Source organism: Rhinoderma darwinii, chromosome 1 (genome assembly GCF_050947455.1).
Source record: "Rhinoderma darwinii isolate aRhiDar2 chromosome 1, aRhiDar2.hap1, whole genome shotgun sequence".
NCBI lineage: Eukaryota > Metazoa > Chordata > Amphibia > Anura > Rhinodermatidae > Rhinoderma > Rhinoderma darwinii.
Window position 1 is genome coordinate 259,995,478 of NC_134687.1, and position 25,594 is coordinate 260,021,071.

Below are 25,594 nucleotides of genomic sequence, written 5' to 3' on the forward strand. Positions count from 1 at the left end.
TTTGGCCAAGTTATGACCATTTTTATATTTATGCAAATGAGGCTTTCTAAAGTACAACTGGGCGTGTATTGTGTATGGACATCTGGGCGTTTTTACTTCTTTTACTAGCTGGGCGTTGTGAATGGGAGTGTATGATGCTGACGAATCAGCATCATCCACTTCTCTTCGTTAACACCCAGCTTCTGGCAGTGCAGACACAGCGTGTTCGAGAGATCACGCTGTGACGTCACTCACTTCCTGCCCCAGGTCCTGCATCGTGTCGGACGAGCGAGGACACATCGGCACCAGAGGCTACAGTTGATTCTGCAGCAGCATCGGCGTTTGCAGGTAAGTCGATGTAGCTACTTACCTGCAAACGCTGATGCTGCTGCAGAATCAACTGTAGCCTCTGGTGCCGATGTGGCCTCGCTCGTCCGACACGATGCAGGACCTGGGGCAGGAAGTGAGTGACGTCACAGCGTGATCTCTCGAGAACACGCTGTGTGTCTACACTGCCAGAAGCTGGGCGTTGTGAAGAGAAGTGGATGATACTTCTATACACAACGCCCAGCTAGTAAAAGAAGTAAAAACGCCCAGATGTAACGAACACAATACACGCCCAGTTGTACTTTAGAAAACCTAATTTACATAAATATAAAAATGGTCGTTTTTAAACAAAACGTTACTCTTATCTACATTGCAGCGCCGATCTGCTGCAATAGGAGATAGGGGTTGCAAAATCTGGTGACAGAGCCTCTTTAATCTATAGGAATTTCTGAATGCTCCTGAAACAGGCTTCCAATAATCTTGTAGAGAACACTAGTCATCATTTACTCCCGATACCTTTCCTTTTCAGCTATCAGATGACCAAGGCTTAGCAGTCTTGATCTCCTATTGCAGACAGAGCAGCAGGACTAAGGCCCTATTCACAGGGTTGCCCGGCCGTGTGACAGCCGTTAGGAAAACCGTGACAGCCGCAGCAGGAACAATAAACCCCAAATGGGGCTATTCACATGCCCCATTTTCGGCCGTTCTCCCGGCCCCCATAGAAGCCTATGGGGCTGGGTAATACACGGCCATCACTGGAATGTGTTCCGAGTGACAGCCGTGTCTTCCATCGCTCGCTCTCTCCGCTTCCTAGTGTGAATTGCATGGGAGGAGGAGATTTTTATGCTCCCGGTAGGAGCGGAATCCCCAATCCCGGTCCACAGCTTCGGCAACGGGGATCTGAAGCGGAATCCCTGGCCTGTGGCAGGTGTTTCCGCTCCAGGAGAAGTCCCTGACTTCACTGTCCATATATAGACATTGAAGTAAAGGACTTCTCCTGGAACGGTGGTGCGATCTACAGAAAGGTAGGGCAAAAATGTGTGGCAAAAAATGTACAAAATTAAATTCATCCATTTTTAAAACCGACAGGGATAAAACGGATGCAAAACAGGTCAAAATCGGCTGCTAAAAACGGCCGGGAACGGAAATGGAAGCAGAACGGATGCAAAACAGCCGAGAAAAACTGACCAAAACGGCCGACACTGAACGCCTCACAGCGGGGACAGGTGTCCACTTACCTTCCGGTATCTGCTAGTTATACCATTTGAGGTGTGGACCGGCATACAGAGGATTGCAGTCGGAACGGAGTGCATCCTGGTACTTACAGTTGGCGCATGGTGTGCGGCTGAGAGGAGCTGGAGGCGCGAATGACTGACGAGGTGCGGTCTCTTCCCCTGTGCTTTCTGCATATGCAGTGCGTTGGATGAGGAGCCCTGAGGACTGCATTATCACACGATACACTGGGTCTTCTGGCTGGGAGACCCAGCCCATGCTACTGACTGTGGACGCACTGTCCTGGAAACCCTCTCAGGGCCTTGAGATAACCGCACTTCCCTCAGTGGGTGAGGAGGCAGCTGCTGCTGCATATTTTGGTGTGTGGATACATTGGGACCCCTGCTTTAACGACGAACACGCTGCTGTACTGCACTATACGAACTGCTGGCTTGATCCTCTACTCCTCTCTCCCCCCTGTGTCCCCACATTCTGGGACAACTCTGGTACTTCGTGTTTTATAATATGGGAGGTAATAGGGGGAAAAAGTGAAGAGTAAATCCTTGGCAGGACACTGTCACCCCCCACCCCTCTGATGAGGACTAATGGAAGATCCTCCATTTCACTCCCTGGATGATATGGATGCTGGTCCCTCAGGTGCCAATATCCGTAAAATTCAAGCTCGGGCGGCAAAGAAACTTGAGCAATTTTCCAGACCTCTGCGCTTACCTGCATCTCCTGATCCTTCACTATCCATGTTTGATGGCTTCCCCGAGTGTACCGAGACCACTGTCCCCAGAAGACTAGCCTGTCTCCTCCTTACATGTAGATGTAAAATTTGCAGAATTGCTGGCAGCTATCAATTCCCGTCAGTCTAAGCTCGTTACCAAGGTTGATGAACTGCGACAGGATTTTGTTATACTGAGGCATGATATGCAGAAAATCAGTGAACGTACTACTGACAATGAGTGCAAAATCTCTGGAGGTGGAAGACACTTTACGCCCTATTCCGGCTCAAATTGCAGATTTGAGGAGACAAGTATTGGCTTCGGGTGACCGAGCAGATGATTTTGAAAGTAGTCTTCGCCACAACAATATCCGTGTTGTGGGCTTACCAGAGCAGTCTGAGGGTGTAGACAGGGTCAAATTTCTGGAACAATGGCTAAAAGATACCCTGGCTGTTGAAAACTTCTCTGCCTTTTTTACCATTGAGCGAGCACACAGGGTCCCTGCACGTACGGGTCCTCAGAGTGGGCCTCCACATCCCTTGCTCGCACGCATGTTACACTTAAAAGACAGGGATGCTGTATTACAGGCGGCAAGGAAAAAAGGGACTATCCTATACAATTCTCAACAGATTTCCATGTACCCGGATTTCTCGGTTAACAACAGAAGGCAACGTGTTCAATTTACAGAAGTCCGTAAAAAACTACGGGAGAAGGGATATAAATATGCCATGTTATATCCTGCCAAACAGAGTGATTGACGGTCCGACATCAAAATTCTTTGTCCTCCACTGAGGCTCTGGAATGGGCAGAGGCTGTGTCGCGTGCTCCTGGCATAGCTTCTCCTCATGATTGAATAATTTGCTTATGGACAAGAGTCTGTGCTAATGTTCTAAGTTTTCTGGCACGGTGCTAAAATTTGTATGCCAGTTTTTGTAATACATGCTTTGATGTTCATGTAGATTATGGGGGTGGGCGTGGTTTTAGCCTAATATGTGATTTGTCTGAAATACTATAACCTAGCTATGGGAGTCAGGTCTCGGGACTGTACTAGTGTTGTAGGGTTTAGTTTAATCAGAGACCACTGTTCTCTAGTAGTTCTTTCGTTACAGGGTAAAGGCCTGCACTTAGTTAGTTTAGTGTCTGAGAGGGGTTACTATTGTTTATATAGTACTGTAATATATGTTAATGTGGATGTCTGCTTGTGTGATTGTTGTGCTCTGGCTTTCCCTCCTTCCAGGTTTCCGGTCTGCCTGCGGTATCAACTCTGGATGCATTATGACTTCAATTCAGATTCTAAGTAGGAATGTTCGGGGGCTTAACACTAAATTTAAGAGAGCTCGTCTCTATTTTTGTGAAGAAGCATTCCCCCACATATCATAGGTTTACAGGAGACTCGTTTAACATGTACTGGTTCTTAAACGTGCGTGGGGAGGGGATATCTCTCCTCAATTATTCACGAGGAGTATTGCTCGTAATAGCCAAAAGTTTGCGTCTGGAGGTGCTGCAGGTGGTCTGTGATCATTTTGGTAGGTATATTATTATGCACTGCTCGATTAATGGTTCTGTTTTCAATATTGTTAACTTATATGTTCCCCCACCTATGGATCCTGCATTGCTAGACTTGGTGGCTAAGAAATCAGAATTTCCGGTGAGTCCGGTTGTGTGTATGGGTGACTTTAATGCGGTACCAGATGCCTTGGTGGATCGTACGGGAGGGGTGGACCAGGCATCTGCTTATCTTAATTCCTGGTCCTCGGCATTTCATCTCACTGATGTACGGAGTTGGAAATTTCCGTCTGACCAATTATACACTTATTACTCATCTACTCATAAAACCCATAAAACCTTTTCTAGGATTGACCTTGCCTTGGGGGTTATTTTTTACCTGCAGTTACTTCCATTACTATTATTCAGCTCTTCTCAACATTTTCCACTGGTCCACCCATTGACTCTACAGTCTGGAGGTTACATCCGGCTTGGTTTGGTCATACTTAAGTGGTGTCGGAGGTCTCGGCCTCTCACGTAGTTTATTGGGAAAACAATTCCTCTCACCCAGACCCGTTAATTGTGTGGGATGCATACAAAGTTACAGTGAGAGGAGCATTTATAGCAGGGGTGGCTAAATGTAGGAAAATCTCCAGGGACAAAGAGAGGTTCCTGACATGTGAGGTCCAAAGGGCTGAGCAAGACTATATTGCAAAACCCCAACGTGACACCAAGAGTCAATAGGCAAGAGCCCAAAAGGGAGTTGCTCCTTCTACATACTGAGCAAATTAAGAAACGAGTGATAGCTACTGAAGCATCTGTATTTGAGTTTGGTGATAGGAATGGAAAACTCCTGGCATATCGATCGCGCTCAGAACATCCCTGTGTATCCATTCCATCTGTTCTTAGACGGAGTGCTCTGCACTCCCCCGAAGGAAATCAATAAGATCTTCTGTGGTTTTTATTCTGCACTATATCGTTCAAAATGTTGCGGTCCAGTAAGTGCTGTAGAGGATTTTTTACACTCCATTCCCTTATGGCATCTGTCAGCTGCTCAGGCAATTGAGTTAGATAGCCCAATTATAGTTGAGGAAATAGAGGGCGCTATTCAATCCTTGCCCTCGGGTAAAACTCCGGGACTTGATGGATTGGGGGGTGAGTGGTATAGGGCCAATAGTGATGTGTTGGTTCCGAAACGTCTATTCTAGTGCTTTGGAGTTGGCTGTTTTGACGGCATCTATGAGGGAGGCACTTATTGTGGTGTTGAAGCCAGGAAAGGACCCTACTGTACCAGATTCTTACTGTCCTATTTCACTTATTAATTCCGATGCTAAGATACTAGCCAAAATCCTTGCTAATAGGTTAAAGAAGATTATATCTTCTTTAGTTCACCCTGAACAAACGGGCATTATGCCAGGGAAGAGTACGGACATTAACAGTCATAGGTTGTTCTTGAATATTGATGCGGCAAGGGGAGATGCATCTCCTGGGTTCGTTCTCTCGCTGGATACATATAAGGCCTTTGACTCGGTTGAGTGGCGGTATTTATGGCTGCTCCTTTCCAGGTTAAATTTTGGTCCAAGGTTTCTGGCTCTGGTTCGCCTCCTATATGAGGGACCTTGTGCTAGAGTGAGAATGAATCTGGTAAATATCGGACTCCTTTTTATTGGGACGTGGTACCCGTCAGGGATGCCCGCTCTCCCCAGTTAGCCCTTGCCATAGAACCCCTGGTAATGGCTATCTGCCAATCCTCTGACATTCGTGGTATTCCTAGAGGCCACATAACTGAGAAAATATCTCTGTATACAGATGACACTTTGGTGTATTTGGCGGCTGATGGTCCTTCCTTGGTTTCTCTTTTTGAGCCGATTGATACATTCGGCAGCTTTTCTGGTCTAGCAGTGAATTGGACCAAATCCGTTACGTTTCCACATGCTCCTGGTTATTGCTCCTGCCAGAGCCTCCCTGTACCATTGCATATAGTCTCCCAGTTTACATATCTAGGGATCGAGATCTCCCTTAAAGAGGCTCTGTCACCAGATTATCAAATCCCCATCTCCTATTGCATGTGATCGGCGCTGCAATGTAGATAGCAGTAACGTTTGTTTTGGTTTTTTTTAAACCATGATTTTTGGCCAAGTTATGAGCAATTTAATATTTATGCAAATGAGCCTTTCTAATGGACAACTGGGCATGTATTGTGTTTGTAACATCTGGGCGTATTTACTTGTGTTACTAGCTGGGCGTTGTGAATAGAAGTGTATGATGCGGACAAACACTTCTATTCACAACGCCCAGCTAGTAAAACAAGTAAACACGCCCAGATGTTACAAACACAATACACGCCCAGTTGTCCATTAGAAAGGCTCATTTGCATAAATACTAAATTGCTCATAACTTGGCCAAAAATAATAGTTTTAAAAAAACAAAAACGTTACTGTTATCTACATTGCAGCGCCCATCACATGCAATAGGAGATAGGGATTTGATATTCTGGTGACAGAGCCTCTTTAGTATAGCAAGATATTGGGAACTGAACCTTGACCCTTTGGTGGTAGCCACTGACAGACAGTTGAACGCCTGGAGGAACCTTCTGCTGTCACTGTATGGACGAATTTATTTAAGATGATATACTTACCTAAATTTTTATACCTATTTCGTGCCTGTCCTGTTGTGTTGCAGAAGAAATTCTTTAAACAGCTTGATAGTATACTGCAATAGTTTTATTGGCAGGGTGGTAATTTTGCTACGGAAGGCACGGTTCTTCTTTTTGTACCACGGAAGAAAGTGGTCAGTCATAAACTCTACGTACTTTACAGAGGTCATTTTCACACCGTCAGGGACCATAAAGGGGCCTACCAGCTCTCTCCCCATGATTCCAGCCCAAAACATGACTCCGCCACCTCCTTGCTGACGTCGCAGCCTTGTTGGGACATGGTGGCCATTCACCAACCATCCATCTGGACCATCCAGGGTTGCACGGCACTCATCCGTAAACAACACGGTTTGAAAATTAGTCTTCATGGATTTCTGAGCCCACTGCAACCGTTTCTGCTTGTGAGCATTGTTTAGGGGTGGCCGAATAATAGCTTTATGCACACTTGCAAACCTCTGGAGGATCCTACACCTTGAGGTTCGCAGGACTCCAGAGGCAATAGCGGCTTCAAATACCTGTTTGCTGCTTTGCAATGGCATTTTAGCAGCTGCTCTCCTAATCCTATTAATTTGTCTGGCAGAGACCTTCCTCATTATGCCTTTATCTGAACGAACCCGTCTGTGCTATGAATCAGCCACAAATCTTTTCACAGTACGATGTTCACGCTTAAGTTTTCTTGAAATATCTAATGTTTTCATACCTTGTCCAAGGTATTGCACTATTTCACGCTTTTCGGCAGCATAGAGATCCTTTTTCTTTCCCATATTGCTTGAAACCTGTGGCCTGCTTAATAATGTGGAATGTCCTTAAGCAGTTTTGCTTTAATTGGGCACACCTGGCAAACTAATTATCACAGGTGTCTGAGATTGATTACAATGATCCAAAGAGCCCTAAGACGCAATACCATCCATGAGTTTTATTGAAAAACTAATAATTAAATGTTTATGACACTTAAATCCAATGTGCATAATAATTTTGAACACGGTGTAGTATATATCCAAGAAAAAGAGTGAAGCAGCACTCAAAAAAACTTGGGTTTATTCAACCAACATCCACTACAATGTTTCACCCTCTCGATGAGGGCTTTTTCAAGTTGGATATATGCAATGGAGGGGTGATGTCTCCAACTTGACAGAGGATGACTGGCGGGAAGTGGAATCCTCTTTTTTTGATTTGGTGGTAAGTGCACGGGGCTCTCATACAATTTAGGTTTTTGCATAGGATCGATTACACGCCAGTTAGGCTTAAGAGGATGGGGGAATTGGCTTTGGATAGTTTTCGCTGCCAGTCGGAGGTCGGTACCCATCTACATTGTGTGTGGAAGTGTCCCAGAGTTGCCCCCTTTTGGTCGGAGGTAGTGGAATTTCTTCATACTTATTGAGTTACCGCGACTTCTTACCCCTCAGATGTGCCTCTTGGGCATTATGGACGAAGTTACTCAAAACCATTACAAAATATGGTATTCTTTATCTTTGTTTTTTTTTGTGCCCGGAAAATGTTAATTATGGCTTGGAAGAATACAGAAAGTCAGAGTTTACTACACTGGCAGCAACTAGTGAATAAATATATACCTATGTATAAAAAGCTATACCTGAACAGAAAATGTCCAGATAAAATCGGGAAAATTTGGTCCAGGTGGTTAGAGTCTCTAGAAACTGCAGTTTAATGGTCACTTGAGAGTGACGGAGCTGTGGGGGTGGGGGGGTTTAGAGCACAAGGATGACTGAGTGAATGTTAGTTTCGATTCAGTCAGGCTTTCGGAGATGGTAATTTTGCATATCCTGTCAATGTATCTGCTCCGGTTTGACATTTTTATACAGTACGAATGCCTTTCTTTTGTATTGACTGTAATATTGGTACGTGTTTTGTACAACAAAAGTTTTGAAAATAATGAGTAAACAAAAAAAAAAAAAGTACATTTTGCATTTGGAAATAGAGTGAAGAGGCACTCAAAGTTGCTTCCAGTTTTCTTTTTACCGCTTAACGCAAAATCACGTAACTGTACGTGATGAGTGTTAAGGGGAAGTATGGAGTGAGCGCACGGGCTGAGCTCGCTCCATACACATCGGGTGATGGCTGTTACACGCAGCCAACACCTCACTGCAACGGGCGTAATCAAACTTCACTTTGATTCCACCCTTTTAACACATTAAATGCAGCGGTCAATCGCAACCCCAGCATTTCCAAGTGTTAGAATCAGGAGGGGTGCCCCCTCAAACACTCCATCTCGCACCCCTGCGGCGCGATCGGCCGTTAACAACGGTTGCTATGGCAGCCTGGGGGCCTATCAAAGGCCCCCAGGTCTGCCATCTCTGTACTCCTTTGAAGCTCAGTGCTTCAAAGGAGACGGTCAGAATCACGATACACCGCAATACATTAGTATTGCAGTAGATCATGCAAGCGATCAACGATTGCTGCATCAAGTCTCCTAGGGGGACTAATAAAAAAAGTAAAAAACAGCTTAAAGAGGCTCTGTCACCAGATTTTGCAACCCCTATCTCCTATTGCAGCAGATCGGCGCTGCAATGTAGATAAGAGTAACGTTTTTTGTCGTTTTGTTTTTTTTTTTAAACGAGCATTTTTGGCCAAGTTATAACCATTTTTATATTTATGCAAATGAGGCTTTCTAAAGTACAACTGGGCGTGTTTAAAGTAAAAGTACAACTGGGCGTGTATTGTGTGCGTACATCTGGGCGTTTTTACTTCTTTTACTAGCTGGGCGTTGTGAATGGGAGTGTATGATGCTGATGAATCAGCATCATCCACTTCTCATCGTTAACACCCAGCTTCTGGGAGTGCACAGACACAGCGTGTTCTCGAGAGATCACGCTGTGACGTCACTCACTTCCTGCCCCAGGTCCTGTATCATTTTTCAAATCTGACATGTTTCACTTTATGTGGTAATAACTTCGGAATGCTTTCACCTATCCAAGTGATTCTGAGATTGTTTTCTCATGACACATTGGACTTTGTTACTGGCAAAATTTGCTCGATATGTTCAGTATTTAATTGTGAAAAACACCAAAATTTAGCGAAAAATTGCAAAAATTTGCATTTTTCTAAATTTAAATGTATCTGCTTGTAAGACAGGCAGTTATACCACACAAAATTGTTGCTAATTAACATCCCCCATATGTCTACTTTAGATTGGCATAGTTTTTTGAACATCCTTTTATTTTTCTAGGACGTTACAAGGCTTTGAACTTTAGCAGCATTTTCTCATATTTTCAAGAAAATTTCAAAAGGCTACTTCACCCCTCAAAATATTCAAAACCGCATTTAGAAAATGCCTTAACCCTTTAGACATTTCACAGGAATTAAAGCAAAGTAGAGGTGCAATTTACAAAATTCATATTTTTTGGAAGAAATAAATTTTGAAGTAAATTTTTTTTATAACAGAAGTTTTACCAGAGAAAAGCAACTCCATATTTATTGCCCAGGTTCTGCAGTTTTTGGAAATATCCCAGATGCGGCCGTAGCGTGCTACTGGAATGAAGCACGGGCCTCAGAAGCAAAGGAGCACCTAGAGGATTTTGGGGCTTTATTTTTATTAGAATATATTTTAGGCACCATGTTAGATTTGAAGGGCTCTTGCGGTGCCAAAAGTGAAAATCCCCCAAAACTGACCCCATTTGGTAAACTACACACCTCAAGGAAATTATCTAGGGGTATAGTGAGCATTTTGACCGCACAGGTTTTTTACCTAAATTATTGGAAGTAGGCCGTGAAAATTAAAATCTACATTTTTTCCACAAGGACTAAGGGAGGAAAAGAACCGTAAAATTTGTAAAGCAATTTCTGCCGAGTAAAACAATACCCCACATGTGGTAATAAACGGATGTTTGGACACACGGCAGGGCTTAGAAGGGATGGAGCGCCATTTGGCTTTTGGAGTTCACATTTAGCAGGAATGGTTTGCGGAGGCCATGTCGCCTTTGCAAAGCCCCTGAGGGGACAAAACAATGAAAACGCCCAAAAAGTGACTCCATTTAGGAAACTACACCTCTTCAGGAATTTATCTAGGGGTGTAGTAAGCTTTTTGACCCCACAGATGTTTCATAGAATTTATTAGAATTGGGCAGTGAAAATAAAAACAATCCTTTTTCTTCAAGACGACGTAGCTTTAGCGCCAAATTTTTCATTTTCTCAACAAATAAAAGGAAAAAAAAAAGAGCCCAACATTTGTAAAGCAATTTCTCCCGAGTACGGCACTACCCCATATATGTGGTCATAAACTGCTGTTTGGGCACACGCCAGGGCTCAGAAGGGAAGGAGCGCAATTTGGAGTGCAGATGTTGCTGGATTGGTTTCTGGGCGCCTGTGGTCCAAAAACAGTGGAAACCCCCCAGAAGTGACCCAATTTTGGAACCTAAACCCCTCAATGCATTTACCTAGGGGTGTAGTAAGCATTTTAACCCTGCAGGTGTTTTGTAGAAATTAGTGTGCACTCGATGTTGCAGAGTAAAAATGGGATTTTTTTCCATAGATATGCCAATATGTGGTGCTCAGCTTGTGCCACCATAACAAGACAGCTCTCTAATTATTATGCAGTGTTTCCCGGTTTTAGAAACTCCCTACATGGGGCCCTAATCTTTTGCCTGGACATTCGACCAGGCTCAGGAGTGAAAGCTTACCATGTAAAATCGAGGCCTAATTTGGCGATTTACAAAGTATTGGTTCACAACTGCAGAGGCTCAGATGTGAAATAATAAGAAACCCCTGAGAAGTGACCCCATTTGGAAACTACACCCCTCAAGGCATTTATTAAGGGGTGAAGTGAGAATTTTCACCTCACAGGTCTTTTCCATAAAGGATTGCACTGCGGATGGTGCAAATTAAAAATTTATATTTTTCCCTACATATGCCATTTCAGTGACAAATATATCATGCCCAGCTTATGCCACTGGAGACACACCCCAAAAATTGTTAAAAGGGTTCTCCCGGGTAGGACGATGCCATATATGTGGAAGGAAACTGCTGTTTGGGCACATTTTAGGGTTCAGAGCGGAGGGAGCGCCATTTGGCTTTTGGAGTGCGGATTTTGCTTGGTAGTAGATTTGTTTGATTATTGCTGGTGTTTCCATTTATAATGTGGGGGTACAGGTAAGCTGGGCAGAGTACATCAGGGGCATAGTCAGGTGACATAATAGTGGGGTAAAAAAAACAATAAAATGATCCATAAACGTGTGTTACTCTGTGAAGCAATCCTTTCCGCACAGGCCGGTGTTGCACGGATATATGGAGTCCTTTCTTATCCCCCTTTTGGTCCACACTCCGCACCTTTGCAGTTTGGGGAATTTTGCTGGGAAGTGTTGTCCTGGTATAATATAGGCACCCTCGCTTCCAGCAGATATGTTTGGGCCCTCCATTTCTTGGTTCCCTAATTTTAGGTCCTTGATAAATCGCCTCTTGAACAGACTAAATGTTCTCCTCTGACCTGCACAACTGGATATTTTTTATTTCTTGACTTATTGGAGCCTTAACTTATTTTTTCATAGACGTATGGTAGGACGACGTTTTTTTTGCGGGACGAGCTGTAGTTATTATTGGTACCATTTTGGGGTACATGCGACTTTTTGATCACCTTTTATGCTATTTTTTGGGAGGCCAGGGTAAACAAAAAACCGCAATTCTGGCGTCTTTTTTATACAGCGTTCACCAAGCAGAATAAATTACATGTTATCTTTATTCTGCGGGTGAGTAAGATTCCAGCGATACCTAATTTATAGCACTTTTTTATGTTTTACAACTTTTTGCACAATAAAATTACTTTTGTAAAAAGAATGTATTTTTTTCTGTCGCCAAGTTGTGAGAACCATAACTTTAGTCGACGGAGCTGTATGAGGGCTTGTTTTTTGCGAGACGAGCTATCGTTTTTATAGGTGCCATTTTTGGATACGTGCGACTATCACTTTTTATTCCAATATTTGTAGGTCAAAGTGACCAAAAAACAGAAACTCTGGTAAAGTTTTTTTCGTATTTTTTACGCTGTTCACTATGTGCAATAAATATAATATTTTGATACCTCAGGTCGTTACGGTCGCGGCGATACCAAATACGTATGGTTTATTATTATTTTTCAATAATAAAGGACTTAAGAGAAAAAGGGTGATTGTGTTTCATTTTATTACTTGAAACTTTTATTGTTTTTAAACTTTTATTTTGTTCACTTTTGTTTTTACACCTTTTTTCCAAGTCCCACTAGGGAACTTGACGGTCCACTGTCAGATTAATTTGACAGCAAGCCGATTAGGCTTCGCCTCCTGGCGGGGCCTAATCGGCTTCCGTAATGGCAGAGCAGGAGGCCATTTTGTCTCCTGTTGCCATAGGAGCAGTCGCCAGTCCTGATTGCCTGTCAGGGCTGGCGATCTGCTAGCAACCGCTAAGATCTAAGATGCAGCAATCGCTTTCGATTGCTGCATCGAAGGGGTTAATGGCAGGGGTCGGAGCTAGCTCCGGTTCCTGCAATTACAGGTGGATGTCAGCTGTAACATATAGCCGACTTCCACCGCTGATGACGCCGGATCAGCTCCTGAGCCGGCACCATCTTGCCAACGGCTACGGAAGCCGATCAGGCTCCGCCGCGGGGCGGATCTTGACCGGCTTCCGTGCTAGGCAGACCGGGAGGCCAGTATTAGGCCTCCGGTTGCCATCGCATCCACCGGAACTCCAGCAATTTCATTACTGGGGTTCCGATGAGATGCAAACAGCTTAAATGTAGCGATCACGTTTGAACGCTGCATTGAAGAGGTTAATGGCAGGGATCTAAGCTAATTTCGGTCCCCGCCATTACAGCCGGATGTCAGCTGTAAGATACCGCTGAGATTCGGCAATGATGGCACCGACTCAGCTTCTGAGCCGATGCCAAGCATTTGGCATAAGTATACGACATTTTGCGGGAAGCACTGGCTTTCCATGTCGTATACGTACGACAAATGTCGGGAAGGGGTTAAATGTCCCGTTTTCAGATGTAAGTCAATTTTGCATTTCATTTGGAAATCAAGGTCCCAGATTCTGGAGGAAGAGTGGAGAGGCGCCAATCCAAGTTACTTGCGGTCCAGAGTGAAGTTTCCACAGTCCGTGTTGGTTTGGGGAGCCATGTCATCTGCTGGTGTTGGTCCACTGTGTTATATCAAGTCCAGAGTCAGTGCAGCCGTCCACCAGGATATTTTAGAGCACTTCATGCTTCCCTCTGCTGACAAGCTTTATAGAGATGCTGATTTCATTTTCCAGCAGGACTTGGCACCTGCCCACACTGACAAAAGTACCAATACCTGGTTTAATAACCACAGTATCACTGCGCTTGATTGGCCAGCAAACTCGTCTGACCTAAACCCCATAGAGAATCTATGGGGTATTGTCAAGAGGAAGATGAGAGACACCAGACCCAACAATGCAGACGAGCTGAAGGCCGCTATCAAAGCAACCTGGGCTTTCATAACACCTCAGCAGTGCCACAGGCTGATCGCCTCCATGCCACGGCGCATTGATGCAGTAATTCATGCAAAAGGAGCCCCGACCAAGTATTGAGTGCATATACTGTACATACTTTACAGTAGGCCGACATTTCAGTATTAAAAATCATTTTTGAAATTGGGCTTATATAATATTCACATTTTCTGAGATACTAAATGGTGGGTTTTCATTAAGGGTTACCATAATTATCAACAATAAAAGAAAAAAATGCTGGAAATAGATCAGTGTGTGTAATACATCTATATGATATGAGTTTCACTTTTTGAATTTAATTCCTGAAATAAATGCACTTTTTGATATTCTAATTCATTGAGCAGGACCAATATATATATATATATATATATATATATACACACACACACACACACACACACACACACACACACACACACACTATATATATATATCCCACTGTTGTACTGCCTCTCCATATGCTAATTTGCTGTACTTAGCCAACTATGAACTACCCTCAAGCTGATCGGTCAGCAAAGGCAGGAAAGCCAGCTCCACCCCATTGGTTAACTACAACAAATTAGCAGAGAGAGCCAACACAACAGTTGGCCACATCGCTAGAACGGGGGAGTAGTCTAGGTAGAAAACCAAACACACACACACTTTTTTTTTGTGCAAAATGGCAGCGAAGAGTTACCCGGACAAAAAACGCCAATTAACAGACGTGTGAGGACAGTCTTATTATTCCTTTATCAAAATTGTTGGTAATAGTCAAATCACTACATTTATTTGCAAATATATCCCTAGAAATCGCACTGCTAAACTAGAATCCACCAGCATGGTGCCACTTGTCAGTCTTTAGTGAAAGGGAACAGAAAAGTTCAAATTAGTTACGAGATGAACAGCACCATTTAGCCATACCGTATTGAAAAAAAAAAAAACACTTACATTATTTGCACTAGTGACATGAGAAATCCTCTTCTTCTGGCCAGGAATTATTGAAGCCAAACTTTCTGATTTTTCCTCATTCTCACTTAGCTAAGAAAAACACAGAACATCCAAAATGTGTTATCAAATAAAATACAAAAAGGTTTCTTTGTGGAAAGCGTAAGCAGTATTAAATTAGTATAGGTAAAAGTTGTTCTAGGAATATAAAATCTATGAAAGACATTACACACTATATGGTCAAAACCGCATAAAAAAAACGTACATAGTTTTAGCACAAATTGCTGCGGCTTTGCGATGTTGATGTGATTTCTGGCCGCACGGTTTTTACTGCTGAAACATGTAAAACCATTGTTTTTCACATGAAAACTGCGGGATCATAAACCACTGAAATTTGCGGTAAAACACCAAAAGCTTTTAAACACTGTTTTGACCAGAAATAAAATATAGTCTCATGTGAATGCGCTCTTACTATTAAGTTTAGGTGTTTCAGCTCAACTCAAACTGGTGCATAAAAAAAAAATCAAAAACACACAGCCATGCAATCTCCATTGACAAATATTTGTGGTAGTATGGGTAGTAGTGGTGAAGAGTTCAGTTAATTATTTAGAGACACAGACAATTTTCATATTCGCATTTCGAAGGCCATAACTTTAAAAACGCAAAAACGACCTGTCAACTGCTATTCTGCGGGTCAATAAGATTATGGAAGATCTGAAATTTATATTTTTTTCATGATATACTACTTTTACAAGGAAAAAAAACTATGTTAAAAATGTGTTTTGTCTTGCCATATCCTAAGAGACATCACTTTTTTATTTTTCATTTGATGCAGGGGTTGTGAGGGGTGTTTTTTTTTTTGCGGGGTGAGCTGTAGTTTTTATTGGTACAACTTTGGAGTACATATATGACTTTTTAGAGAATTACTCCATTTTTTAAAATTTATTTAGTGAATGCATATACACACACACTTATATTTTTAATGTTATCAAACGTTTCTTCACTTTTATTAGTCCCCCCTAGGGGACTTTACCATGCGATCGTTAGATCACTCATGCATTCCAGTAGATTTCCTTCATCTGTGCTTTACTATTAAGGGTAGGGCACGGATGGCAGGCTTTAGGTCTTCAGTAGGCCTGCGGCTGCCATTTCAAACAATCAGCACCCGACGATTTCAGAGGGGAGGGGGGGGGGGGCAATGGGCAGAACAGAGGGAAGCCGCAGCACATTAGGGTTAAACAGCCGAAATCAAAGTCATCTCCAATTTTGCACCCATCTCTTAAAAACGGGGGTCCACCGACGCCATCATGCCCGTCCTGCATCTACGGAAAGGTGCCCGGGCCGTTGAAAAATATAGAACATGTCCTATTTTAGGCCGTAATTAAGGCACAGGCAGGCCCATAATAGTTTATAGGGCTCCCGTAATTACGAAAGCGTTGCTAGGCGACGTCAGTAAACTCTTTCAGCACCCTGGACAGAAACTACCGATCACAACATAGATCAACGTGTATTAAAAAAAAAAAAAAAAAAAAAGACATTCATTCTTACCCAGAACTCCCTGCTTCTTCCTCCAGTCCGGCCTCCTGGGATGACGTTTCAGCCCATGTGACCGCTGCAGCCAATCACAGGCCAATCACAGGCTGCAGTGGTCTCATGGACTGCCGCGTCCTCCAGGGAGGTCGGGCTGGATAACGACAGAGGGACGCGTCACCAACACAATGGCCGGGTAAGTATGAATTTTTTACTTTTACCTCTGAAAGGGCTGCCCCTTCTCTCTATCCTGCACTGATAGAGAGAAGGGCTGCCGATTACTGCAGTGTAATTTTGCAGAGAAAACGTGCCCGTAAATACTGGTGCAATACGGGTGGAATACGTGTGACCAAGGACCCGTATTTACGCCAGTATTTACGGGAGGGAATAAATACGTTTGTGTGCATGAGGCCTCACCACTATTTAATGTCTGATATTGTCTGCACGTGTTCCCTCTAAATTGTAAAGTACTGCCAAATATGTGGGCACTATATTATAAACACATATATATACACATATAATTATTACGATAGAATAGTCTCTATTACCTGTTTTCCCATTCTACCCTTGTCTTCAGTCTTAATGGCGTGTGACTCATTAAAAACTCGGAGACACTCTTCCATTGGGTCTAGATCAGACTCCGAATCCAAATATTTCTCAAGAGAGTAACAGTCAATCTCTGGAGAATCCATAGAGGAGACAGAGGTTCTTCTGGTGGTCACCTTGATTTCGTGTGTAGATTTTTCACTTTTGTTAGAAGTTAAGTTACTTTGCGGACTAGTTCTTCGGTTTTCTTCTTCATCACTTGTCTCATCACCGAATAAATCCACATGACTTAAAGTTTTCAGATTTGTCCTAGATTTCATGCTTTTGGACTTATGCTTTCCATTCCTGATGTCTCCATCTTTAGGTCTTGATACATTCGGGCTATACTTCTCTTCACAGTATTTTTTTTTTTTATTATCTCTCTTGTTTTGTTTGACTATTGTAGTTTTTGAAAAAGACGACTCTGAACTCATCTTTTTATTTTCAGTTTGTTCAGATAGCCGCTCATTTTTTTTCTGGTTATGCTCCTCTAGCTTGTGGTCCATAATTTTACCGTCTACCTGCTCACATTTTTTCTTAACGTGGCTTTTTGAAGACCCTTTTTTTGGCTCTTTAGTCAGATGCCAAGAATCACTCGAGTCCATGTTTATTGGCAGCTCTTTTATGCATTTCATCTTCTCATTCTTAGGGTCTAGAGATTTGTGCATTTTTTTAATTGGCTCTCTGCTAGAACTCTTAAAAGAGCTTCCAATATCATCAATATCATACTGCACTGCAGTTTCTTTTACGGTTTGAATTTTTTTTTTTTTTTTTTGTGTGCCACACATTGAAGATTTTGAGGAGATTAATGAGCTGCTCTTTGTATCAGAAGGGAGGGATTGGCCTATTTTAGGAGAACACTGTGATTGAGAGTCATCTTCAGAGTCAGAAAATCTTGCCTCAACCATTCTCTCAGAGGTCTGGTTGTGCAACTTCTTAAATAAGGGCGCAAGACTTTTATCCTGACTGTTTGTTCTACTTCGTTTAGCCCCTTTTTCAGGTTTACCTTTGCTTAAAAGTCTAGCAGAGTAGTTTAACAAGGGATCATATTCCATATCTGTGTAAGGTTTGGAATTATCAATTACATATTTATTGGTTTTGTACCTAGAAACTTTAGTTACTGTTGTTGGAACATACTCCAGGAAACTGCGATTACTTGTATTATGGTCCACATTATCTAATGTATATTTACACGGCTTAACTGACCGAGCCAGGGGTGTAGGGTTGTAACATGAAGAATTGATCCCAGAACAACCTGGATCATATTCAAGAGACGAACGAGTGTCAGACTGGACACATTTTTTCAAGGGGGCATTTTGTGTCTCAAGTAGTTCTTCATACTTTCTCTGCTCTCTTTCCACCTGACTCTTGACTTTTTCAATTGCTTTATTGACTCTTTCTAATTCCAGTATGTGTTGTCTGGGCTCAGGGAAGACACCAGAGATGTCATCATCCATGCAGGTCGGAACGACGGGAAGTTCAGGACTGTAAGGATCATACTCTGAAAAAGTAATACATTTAAACAGTAAAGCTGAATTACATATACGAACGACAACATTCACAAAAAGTGTATATATATTATACATACATACACACTAGTTCTTCTCAATGAATTAAAATATCATCAAAAAGTTAGTTTATTTCAGTAATTCAGTTCAAAAAGTGAAACTCATATTATATAGATTCATTACACACAGAGCGATCTATTTCCAGCATTTTTTTTTACTTTTTGATGATATTCTAATTTATTGAGAAGGACTAGTATATACATACATTACTTACACACACACACACACACACACACACTTTTAATACAAACACGTGTGTCTGATGTCTCAGGAGTGGCCAGCAGCGAGGAGTTCAGAGCAAAACTAATATTTGCATTATAGACCACAATGCGGAGCATATTATTGGACAGTAGGATTCAGTATATTGCACGGTATTGCACGGGACAAAAAAAAAAAAAAAAAAAACACACAGACACACCACTGAGTGCTAGCAGGAAGATCACAGCTCTTATTCTCATCCCTCCCCACCATACAGCCTTCCACTGTTACCAAAGGGTTGTCACAGGAACTTTGTAATCATCCTTCGTACTAGGGATGCACGATGCATCGAAACTTCGATACTGTGCACCCTCAAACGGTTCAAATACCGTTATTTCATGTATTTCGATACTAAGCTGTGCGGCCGCACAGCTCAGTATAGTAATACATGAACGTATAACAGCGAGGCTGCGACTGTGTGATACAGCCATTGCCCCGCTCCTGAGTGCTGACAAGTGCGCACCGTCCGGATGATGCGATGAGGCCAGCGCTGCACTAATGAGCGGCGGCACTGAAGATAGAACATGGCTGCCGCACTGCAAAACACCCCCATGTTCTATCTTCAGCGCCTGCGCCGCCGCTCATTAGTGCAGCGCTGGCCGCATCACTTTATGCTGACCACGTGTGCACTTACTGTCATGAGCGGGGCAATGACTATTGCACAGCCGCAGCCCCGCTCTATAACGGCGGAGATCAGAGAAACCTCTCATCTCCGCCGCTATTCCCCTGAATGCTGCGATCAAAGCTGACCACAGCATTCAGAGGTAAATGAGAAGGGGGGATGCCCCTGGATTGCGTCACAGGGAATTCCTGTGACGTGATCGAGGGCCATACCATATATGGGCAGACAGCCCAGGGTCTATTGACGGACCCCAGGGCTGTCTGACCATATTTCCTGTTGTTAGGGCATACTTAGGTATGTCCTAACAACTGCCTGTGTACGATCAATACACAGGCTAATGTACTGGCATATATCTCAACAAATTTTTCACTTATTAATGTAAGGCACGAGGTATGAATGTAGCCTCCATGTGCCTCACATTAATAGTAATTAACCCCATCATGTACCTCACACATTAACCCATTATGACTGAGAAACATGATGGGGTTAATTACTATTAATGTGAGGCACATGGAGGTTAAATTCATCATCACACCTCGCGCCTCACATCAGAAAATGGAAGAACTTATTTTTTTATTACTGTTGGCAAAGTCTCGTTTTGGTATCGAAATCGAAATTCTGGTATCGCGACATCCCTACTTCTTACCAACGGGAGAGGAAATGTGCTGTTCGATTGTAACATTAAGGGTATGTGCACACACAAAATCAAAATAGTATAAAAATACGGAGCTGTTTTCAAGGGAAACCGATCCCGATTCAGATGTTTTTTAAGCCACTCGCCATTTTCACCGCGTTTTGGGAGCGGTTTTTCTATAGAATCAATGAAAAACGGCTCCAAAAACGTCCCAATAAGTGACATGCACTTTTTCACGGGCGTATTTTTACGTGCCGTTTTTGGAATATGAGACGTAAAAAAAATGCCCTGTCGGTACAGAATGCAGTATTTGGGCAGATGTTGAGGCGTTCTGCTTCCGTTTTTTTCAGGCGTTTTTCGAGGCGTAAACTCCCCGAAATACGCCCGAAAACACTTTCTGCACATACTTAGGGCCCATTTACAGGTTCTTATTTTGTAGGGTTCAAAAAAACGCATAGAAAAAACAAACAGTTTGAAGCGTTTCTGTATAGGCTTCTAAATAGAACTTTGAAAACACAACAAAAACACAAAAAAATTTTAATAAAAATAATTTTGTGCCACCGATGCGCCCCCCCCCCCCCCCCTGTAGATGGCACCACCCCCACTGCATATAGTGCTGAACCCCTTCCCCTGTAGATAGCGCCTCTAGAAGCGGAATCCCCGGCCAGAGTATTGCCGATGCTGTGGTTCTGTTTTTTTGACTGAATCGATAGCGTGGTCGACTGCGCTATTGATTCTGTAAAAAAACTTAACCCTTTCCCAGCAGTGACAAACAGAAACCATTAGCAAAGTATCCATCACCATTGTGATCAACGGTGATGCAAACGGAACCTATGGTCTCCGTCCCCCTTTCTGTTCAGCCTGTTTTGGCCTTGGGGATGAAGCAGATTTTTTCAAATCTGACATGTCTCACTTTACGTGGTAATAACTTTTGAAATGCTTTTACCTATCCAAGCGATTCAAAGATTGTTTTCTCGTGACATATTGTACTGTTAGTAAAAAATGTGGTCGATAAACTCAATGTTTGTGTGTGAAAAACACCAAAATAGAGAAAATTTGCAAAAATTTGCATTTTCTAAATTTAAATGTATCTGCTTGTAAGACAGATAGTAACTATTTTGTGTAGTATTACCATTTCACATATCCCATGTGTCTACGTTATATTTGCATCATTTCTTGAACATCCTTTTATTTTTCTAGCACGTTACAAGGCTTAGAACTTTAGCAGCAATTTCTCACATTTTCAAGGCTATTTTTTCAGGGACCAGTTCAGTTCTGAAGTAGCTTTGAGGGCCTTATATAGAAGGAAGTTCCCATAAATCACCCCATTTTGAAAACTGCACCCCTCAAAGTATCCAAAACCGCATTCAGAAAGAGTTTTAAAACTTTAGGCGTTGCTCAGGAATTAAGTCAAAGTAGAGGTGAAATTTACAAATTTCATTTTGTTTTGCCAAAATTCATTTGTAATAAATTTTTTCTGTAGCACAGAAAGTTTTACCCGAGAAATGCAACTCAATATTTATTGCCCAGATTCTGTCGTTTTTAGAACTATCCCACATGTGGCCCTAGTGTGGTAATGGACTGAAACACAGGCCTCAGAAGCAAAGGAACACCCAGTGGATTTTGGGGGCCTCCTTTTTTTTGGAATATATTTTGGCACCGTCAGGTTTGAAGAGGTCTTTTGCTGCCAGAACCGTAAAACCCCCCAAAAGTGACCCCATTTTAGAAACTACACCCCTCAAGGAATTTTTCTAGGGGTATAGTTAGTTTTTTTTTTTTTTGCTACATGTTCTTGAATTAGTCTGTGAAGATAAAAATCTACTTTTTTCCTGAAAAAAATTATTTTTTCAAGGAATAAAAGGGGAGAAAAAAGAAAAAAGCACCCCAACATTTGTAAGGCAATGTCTCTCGATTACGGCAATACGCCATATGCGGTAATAAACGGCTGTTTGGACCCATGGCAGGGCTTCGAAGGGAAGGAGCACTATTTGGCTTTTGGAGAAATGGTTTTCAGGTGTCATGTCGCATTTGCAAAGCCCGAGGGACCAAAACAGTGGAAACCCTCCAAAAGCGACCACATTTGGGAAACTAAACCACTTAACCCCTTAGTGACCACCAATACACCTTTTAACAGCGGTCACTAAAGGTGTCTTAGGCTAGGCGGTCGCCTTATCACGGCGGCCCAGTCTAAGCCCAGCACAGGTGTCCCATGCAGACTGGAGCCGGGGCTTGGCAGTATGAGGACAGCGGGGGGCGGAGCTTGACCGCGAGCAGGGAAGGTGGCTTGAAACGGAGCTCCTGCAGCAACCCGACTGACCTGAGCTCACAGCACAGCAAGACACAGACAAAATGGTGAGGACCGGGAAGGAGAAGAGCAGGGAACCTTCAGGCACCCCGAAACCGGGGAAAAACCAAGCAGACTTGGAAAGATTTCTAAAGAAAACGATGGAGCGCTCCCCGGAGCGAAAATCCAAGATGGCGCCGGAAGCAGCATGCAGCCATGAGGCAACAGAGGACTCGGATGTCGGCAGTACAGGAGATCAATCGGAGGCTGGGGGTGAGTCCAATTATGTCCCTGTGTCAAGAGGATTCATAAAACGAGTCCTTTTTAAAGCACTTGGCCCCTTAGCAAAAGACCTGGCTGAAATAAAGGCAGACTTGAGACATATAGGAGACAGAGTGGACACACTAGAAACAAATCATGCAGAGGTGGTCAAATTTGGAGAAGCTGTACAAGAGACTCTGTGTGTTCAGCATGACCATATTAACACAGCTTTATTACATGCGGAAGACCAAGAGAATAGAAGTCGCCGCAAAAATATTAGGATACGCGGCCTTCCAGAATCCATCTCTCATGAAGCACTACCTACAGCAGCTCGAGAGATTATTGTATCTATCTTGGGGGAAGAGAGAACAGCGCCAATTCAAATTGAGCGTATACACAGGGCATTGAGAGCTAAGCCGCGCTCCCAAGATCCACCTAGGGATGTAATCTGTGGCCTGCTCAGCTATGTGGATACAGCTGCACTTCTGAAACAAGCAAGGTCTTCGGATGGAGTTTGCTATGAGGGAACCTCTATTCTTCTTTTTCAAGATTTGGCTGCCTCAACCCTTGCTAAACGTCGCATATTAAAGCCACTGTTGGATAAATTGAGGTCTAATAACATCCCGTTTCGTTGGCTTTATCCCTTTGGAGTAGCGATACATAAACAGGATAAACACATCGTGATCAGGAATCCGGAGGATCTACAAGCGGCCTGGGAAATACTCGGACTGCAACCTATGGATATTCCCTCATGGCTTCCGTTGGCATATCCGCCTAAAATTCAGTTTTTACAAGATGCTGGTCCCTGGACGGCGGTGTCTGGAACACGCCCACTATCAGGGAAGAAAAGTATACCTGCAACCCAGAGAAGGGACCCCAACTGAGGTCCCAAAGATATAATAATGTTTCATGTTTTTGCATAATCCTCTGCATTATGAAGGTTTTCTTTTCAGTGTTCCTAGCCCACATGTAGGATCCGAAAGGGTTATATAGCCATCTTGGCTCAGTTAGCAGAGAATAATGGCTGGTGATCAGGTCCTCACCCATGTTGATAACAGGCTCTGAATATGTGCTTGAAGTGTCTTGTTGGTTTTATAACAGATATATAAAAAGCAGCTATGGTGGGGTCAGGGTTGTTGTGTCTTGAGGTCAATCTCATACGATATAGAATGACCCCCCTGGCCTTTTCTTATAAGGAGAATCTTCCTTATCATAGAGTGAAGCTACAGGTTTTGGTAGCTGATAGAATTTCACTCATTTACCGAGTTATTCATTTATTCCACTATGGAATATGGTTGATCACAATTATATTATTTTTATGTTATTTTTGTTATGTCATGCGGTATGAACAGATCATGTGGAGGAAATATGAGTAATATGGCGGAACTTAAGGTTGTGTCTCACAACGTGAGAGGTCTCAATGTCCCGCAGAAACGTAGCCAAGTAGTTAGATTGTGGAAAAAGCACGCGGCACAAGTAATCCTTATACAAGAGACACATTTCAAACGTTCACATGTACCTAATGTTCCCTCCAGAGATTTTAATTTATGGTTTCACAGCCCATATAGGTCAGCTGCACGAGGGGTTAGCATAGCCATACATAATGGTATACCATTTTCGCTATTAACAAAAATAGAAGATTTGGAAGGTAGATATTTGTTCATAAAGGGGAAAATTGGTAATACTGTATATACTTTTGCTAATTTATACGCCCCCCCAACACTGGGCAGTCTTCCTGGCTTATCCGTACCTTGAACGTCTTGAGGGACTTTTCTGAGGGGATTTTGGTGGTGGGAGGAGACTTGAATCTACCGCTTAACCCGATTCTAGATACTACGGGATCTCAGCACACATGATACAAGAGGCTCGCGCAACTGAATAAAGTGCTACATTCCCTACACTTAACAGATATCTGGAGATTACTACACCCACTAAAGATTATTCATATTTTTCATCTACTCATAATACGTACCACAGACTAGATTACATTTTTCTGCCACAGAAATACACGTCGCTAGTCAGATCAGCGGACATAGGACACATTTTGTTATCTGACCACGCCCCAATATCAGTGACCCTCAGCTTGATGGGCATTCCCAAGGGCAATTGGTGTTGGAAATTGAACGATACTCTTCTTGCAGATAAGATTAATGCTCAGAATGTAGAGAGCCATATATCTCAATACTTTAAACACAACACATCAGATTCTATTTCAGACCCGATTATATGGGAAGCACATAAGTCAGTAATGAGAGGTGAACTTATTTCACTTGGAACACATGTGAAGAAAAAGACAAATGCAGTATTAAACGACCTTTTCTCTCAGATTACTTTTTTGGAGAGGGTACATAAAAAGACAATAGCTATTTCCTCATTAAGGTCAGTTAATTCCTTCAGAGAGAAGGTTAAAGACATACTTAATGTTAAATCGGCACATCTCCTTCAAATATCAAAATATAAGCAATATGCCCATGGGGACAGGGGGAATAAGATGATGTCGGCCTTAATTCGCAAACAACAAACAAGGACTTTTATCCCAGAGATCAAACAAGGGACAGGGAGAGTGGCTACAGATACTGCTCAAATCGCAGAGGCATTTCAAGACTTTTACCATAATTTATATAATTTACTGACTACTTCAAGTTTGTTAGAATCTGGTCCCAACAAGGCCTCATTGATAACTAACTTCCTTAAAACTATTGAAATTCCCAAAATAGAAAGGGCAGATCTGGATGCTCTTATGGATCCCTTAAGGAAGGGGAACTGGAAAAAATTTTGATGTCCATCCCTTCGGGGAAGAGCCCGGGCCCAGGCGGTTTCACGGTGGGATATTATAAAAAATTTAAGACCACATTACTTCCCAACTTTACTAAATTGTGTAATTCCTTGCTTAGAGGCGAGCATTTTCCAAAACAGTCCTTAGAAGCCCACATCACAATCTTACCTAAAGAAGGGAAAGACCCCACATGTTGTGGTAGTTACAGACCCATTTCCCTCTTGAATACAGACATAAAATGGTGGGCCAAGGCTTTAGCTGCCAGATTGGGACCACTGCTTCCTAAAATTATAGGAAAACAACAAACTGGCTTTGT

At 42.8% G+C, this 25,594-nt stretch overlaps 1 protein-coding gene across 3 annotated transcripts in view; it reads right to left on the reverse strand.

Moving 5' to 3' along the window:
* REXO1 (RNA exonuclease 1 homolog) overlaps window positions 1-25,594 on the reverse strand; it is a 296,453-nt gene that overhangs the window by 236,067 nt on the left and 34,792 nt on the right. For all 3 annotated transcript variants that reach the window (XM_075863701.1, XM_075863706.1, XM_075863713.1), the window contains exons 2-3: window positions 16,839-18,376; window positions 14,764-14,853 (exon numbers count right to left, since the gene is read on the reverse strand). In XM_075863701.1, coding sequence (XP_075719816.1) covers window positions 14,764-14,853; window positions 16,839-18,376 — 1,628 coding nt within the window. The remainder of the gene's footprint in view (window positions 1-14,763; window positions 14,854-16,838; window positions 18,377-25,594) is intronic.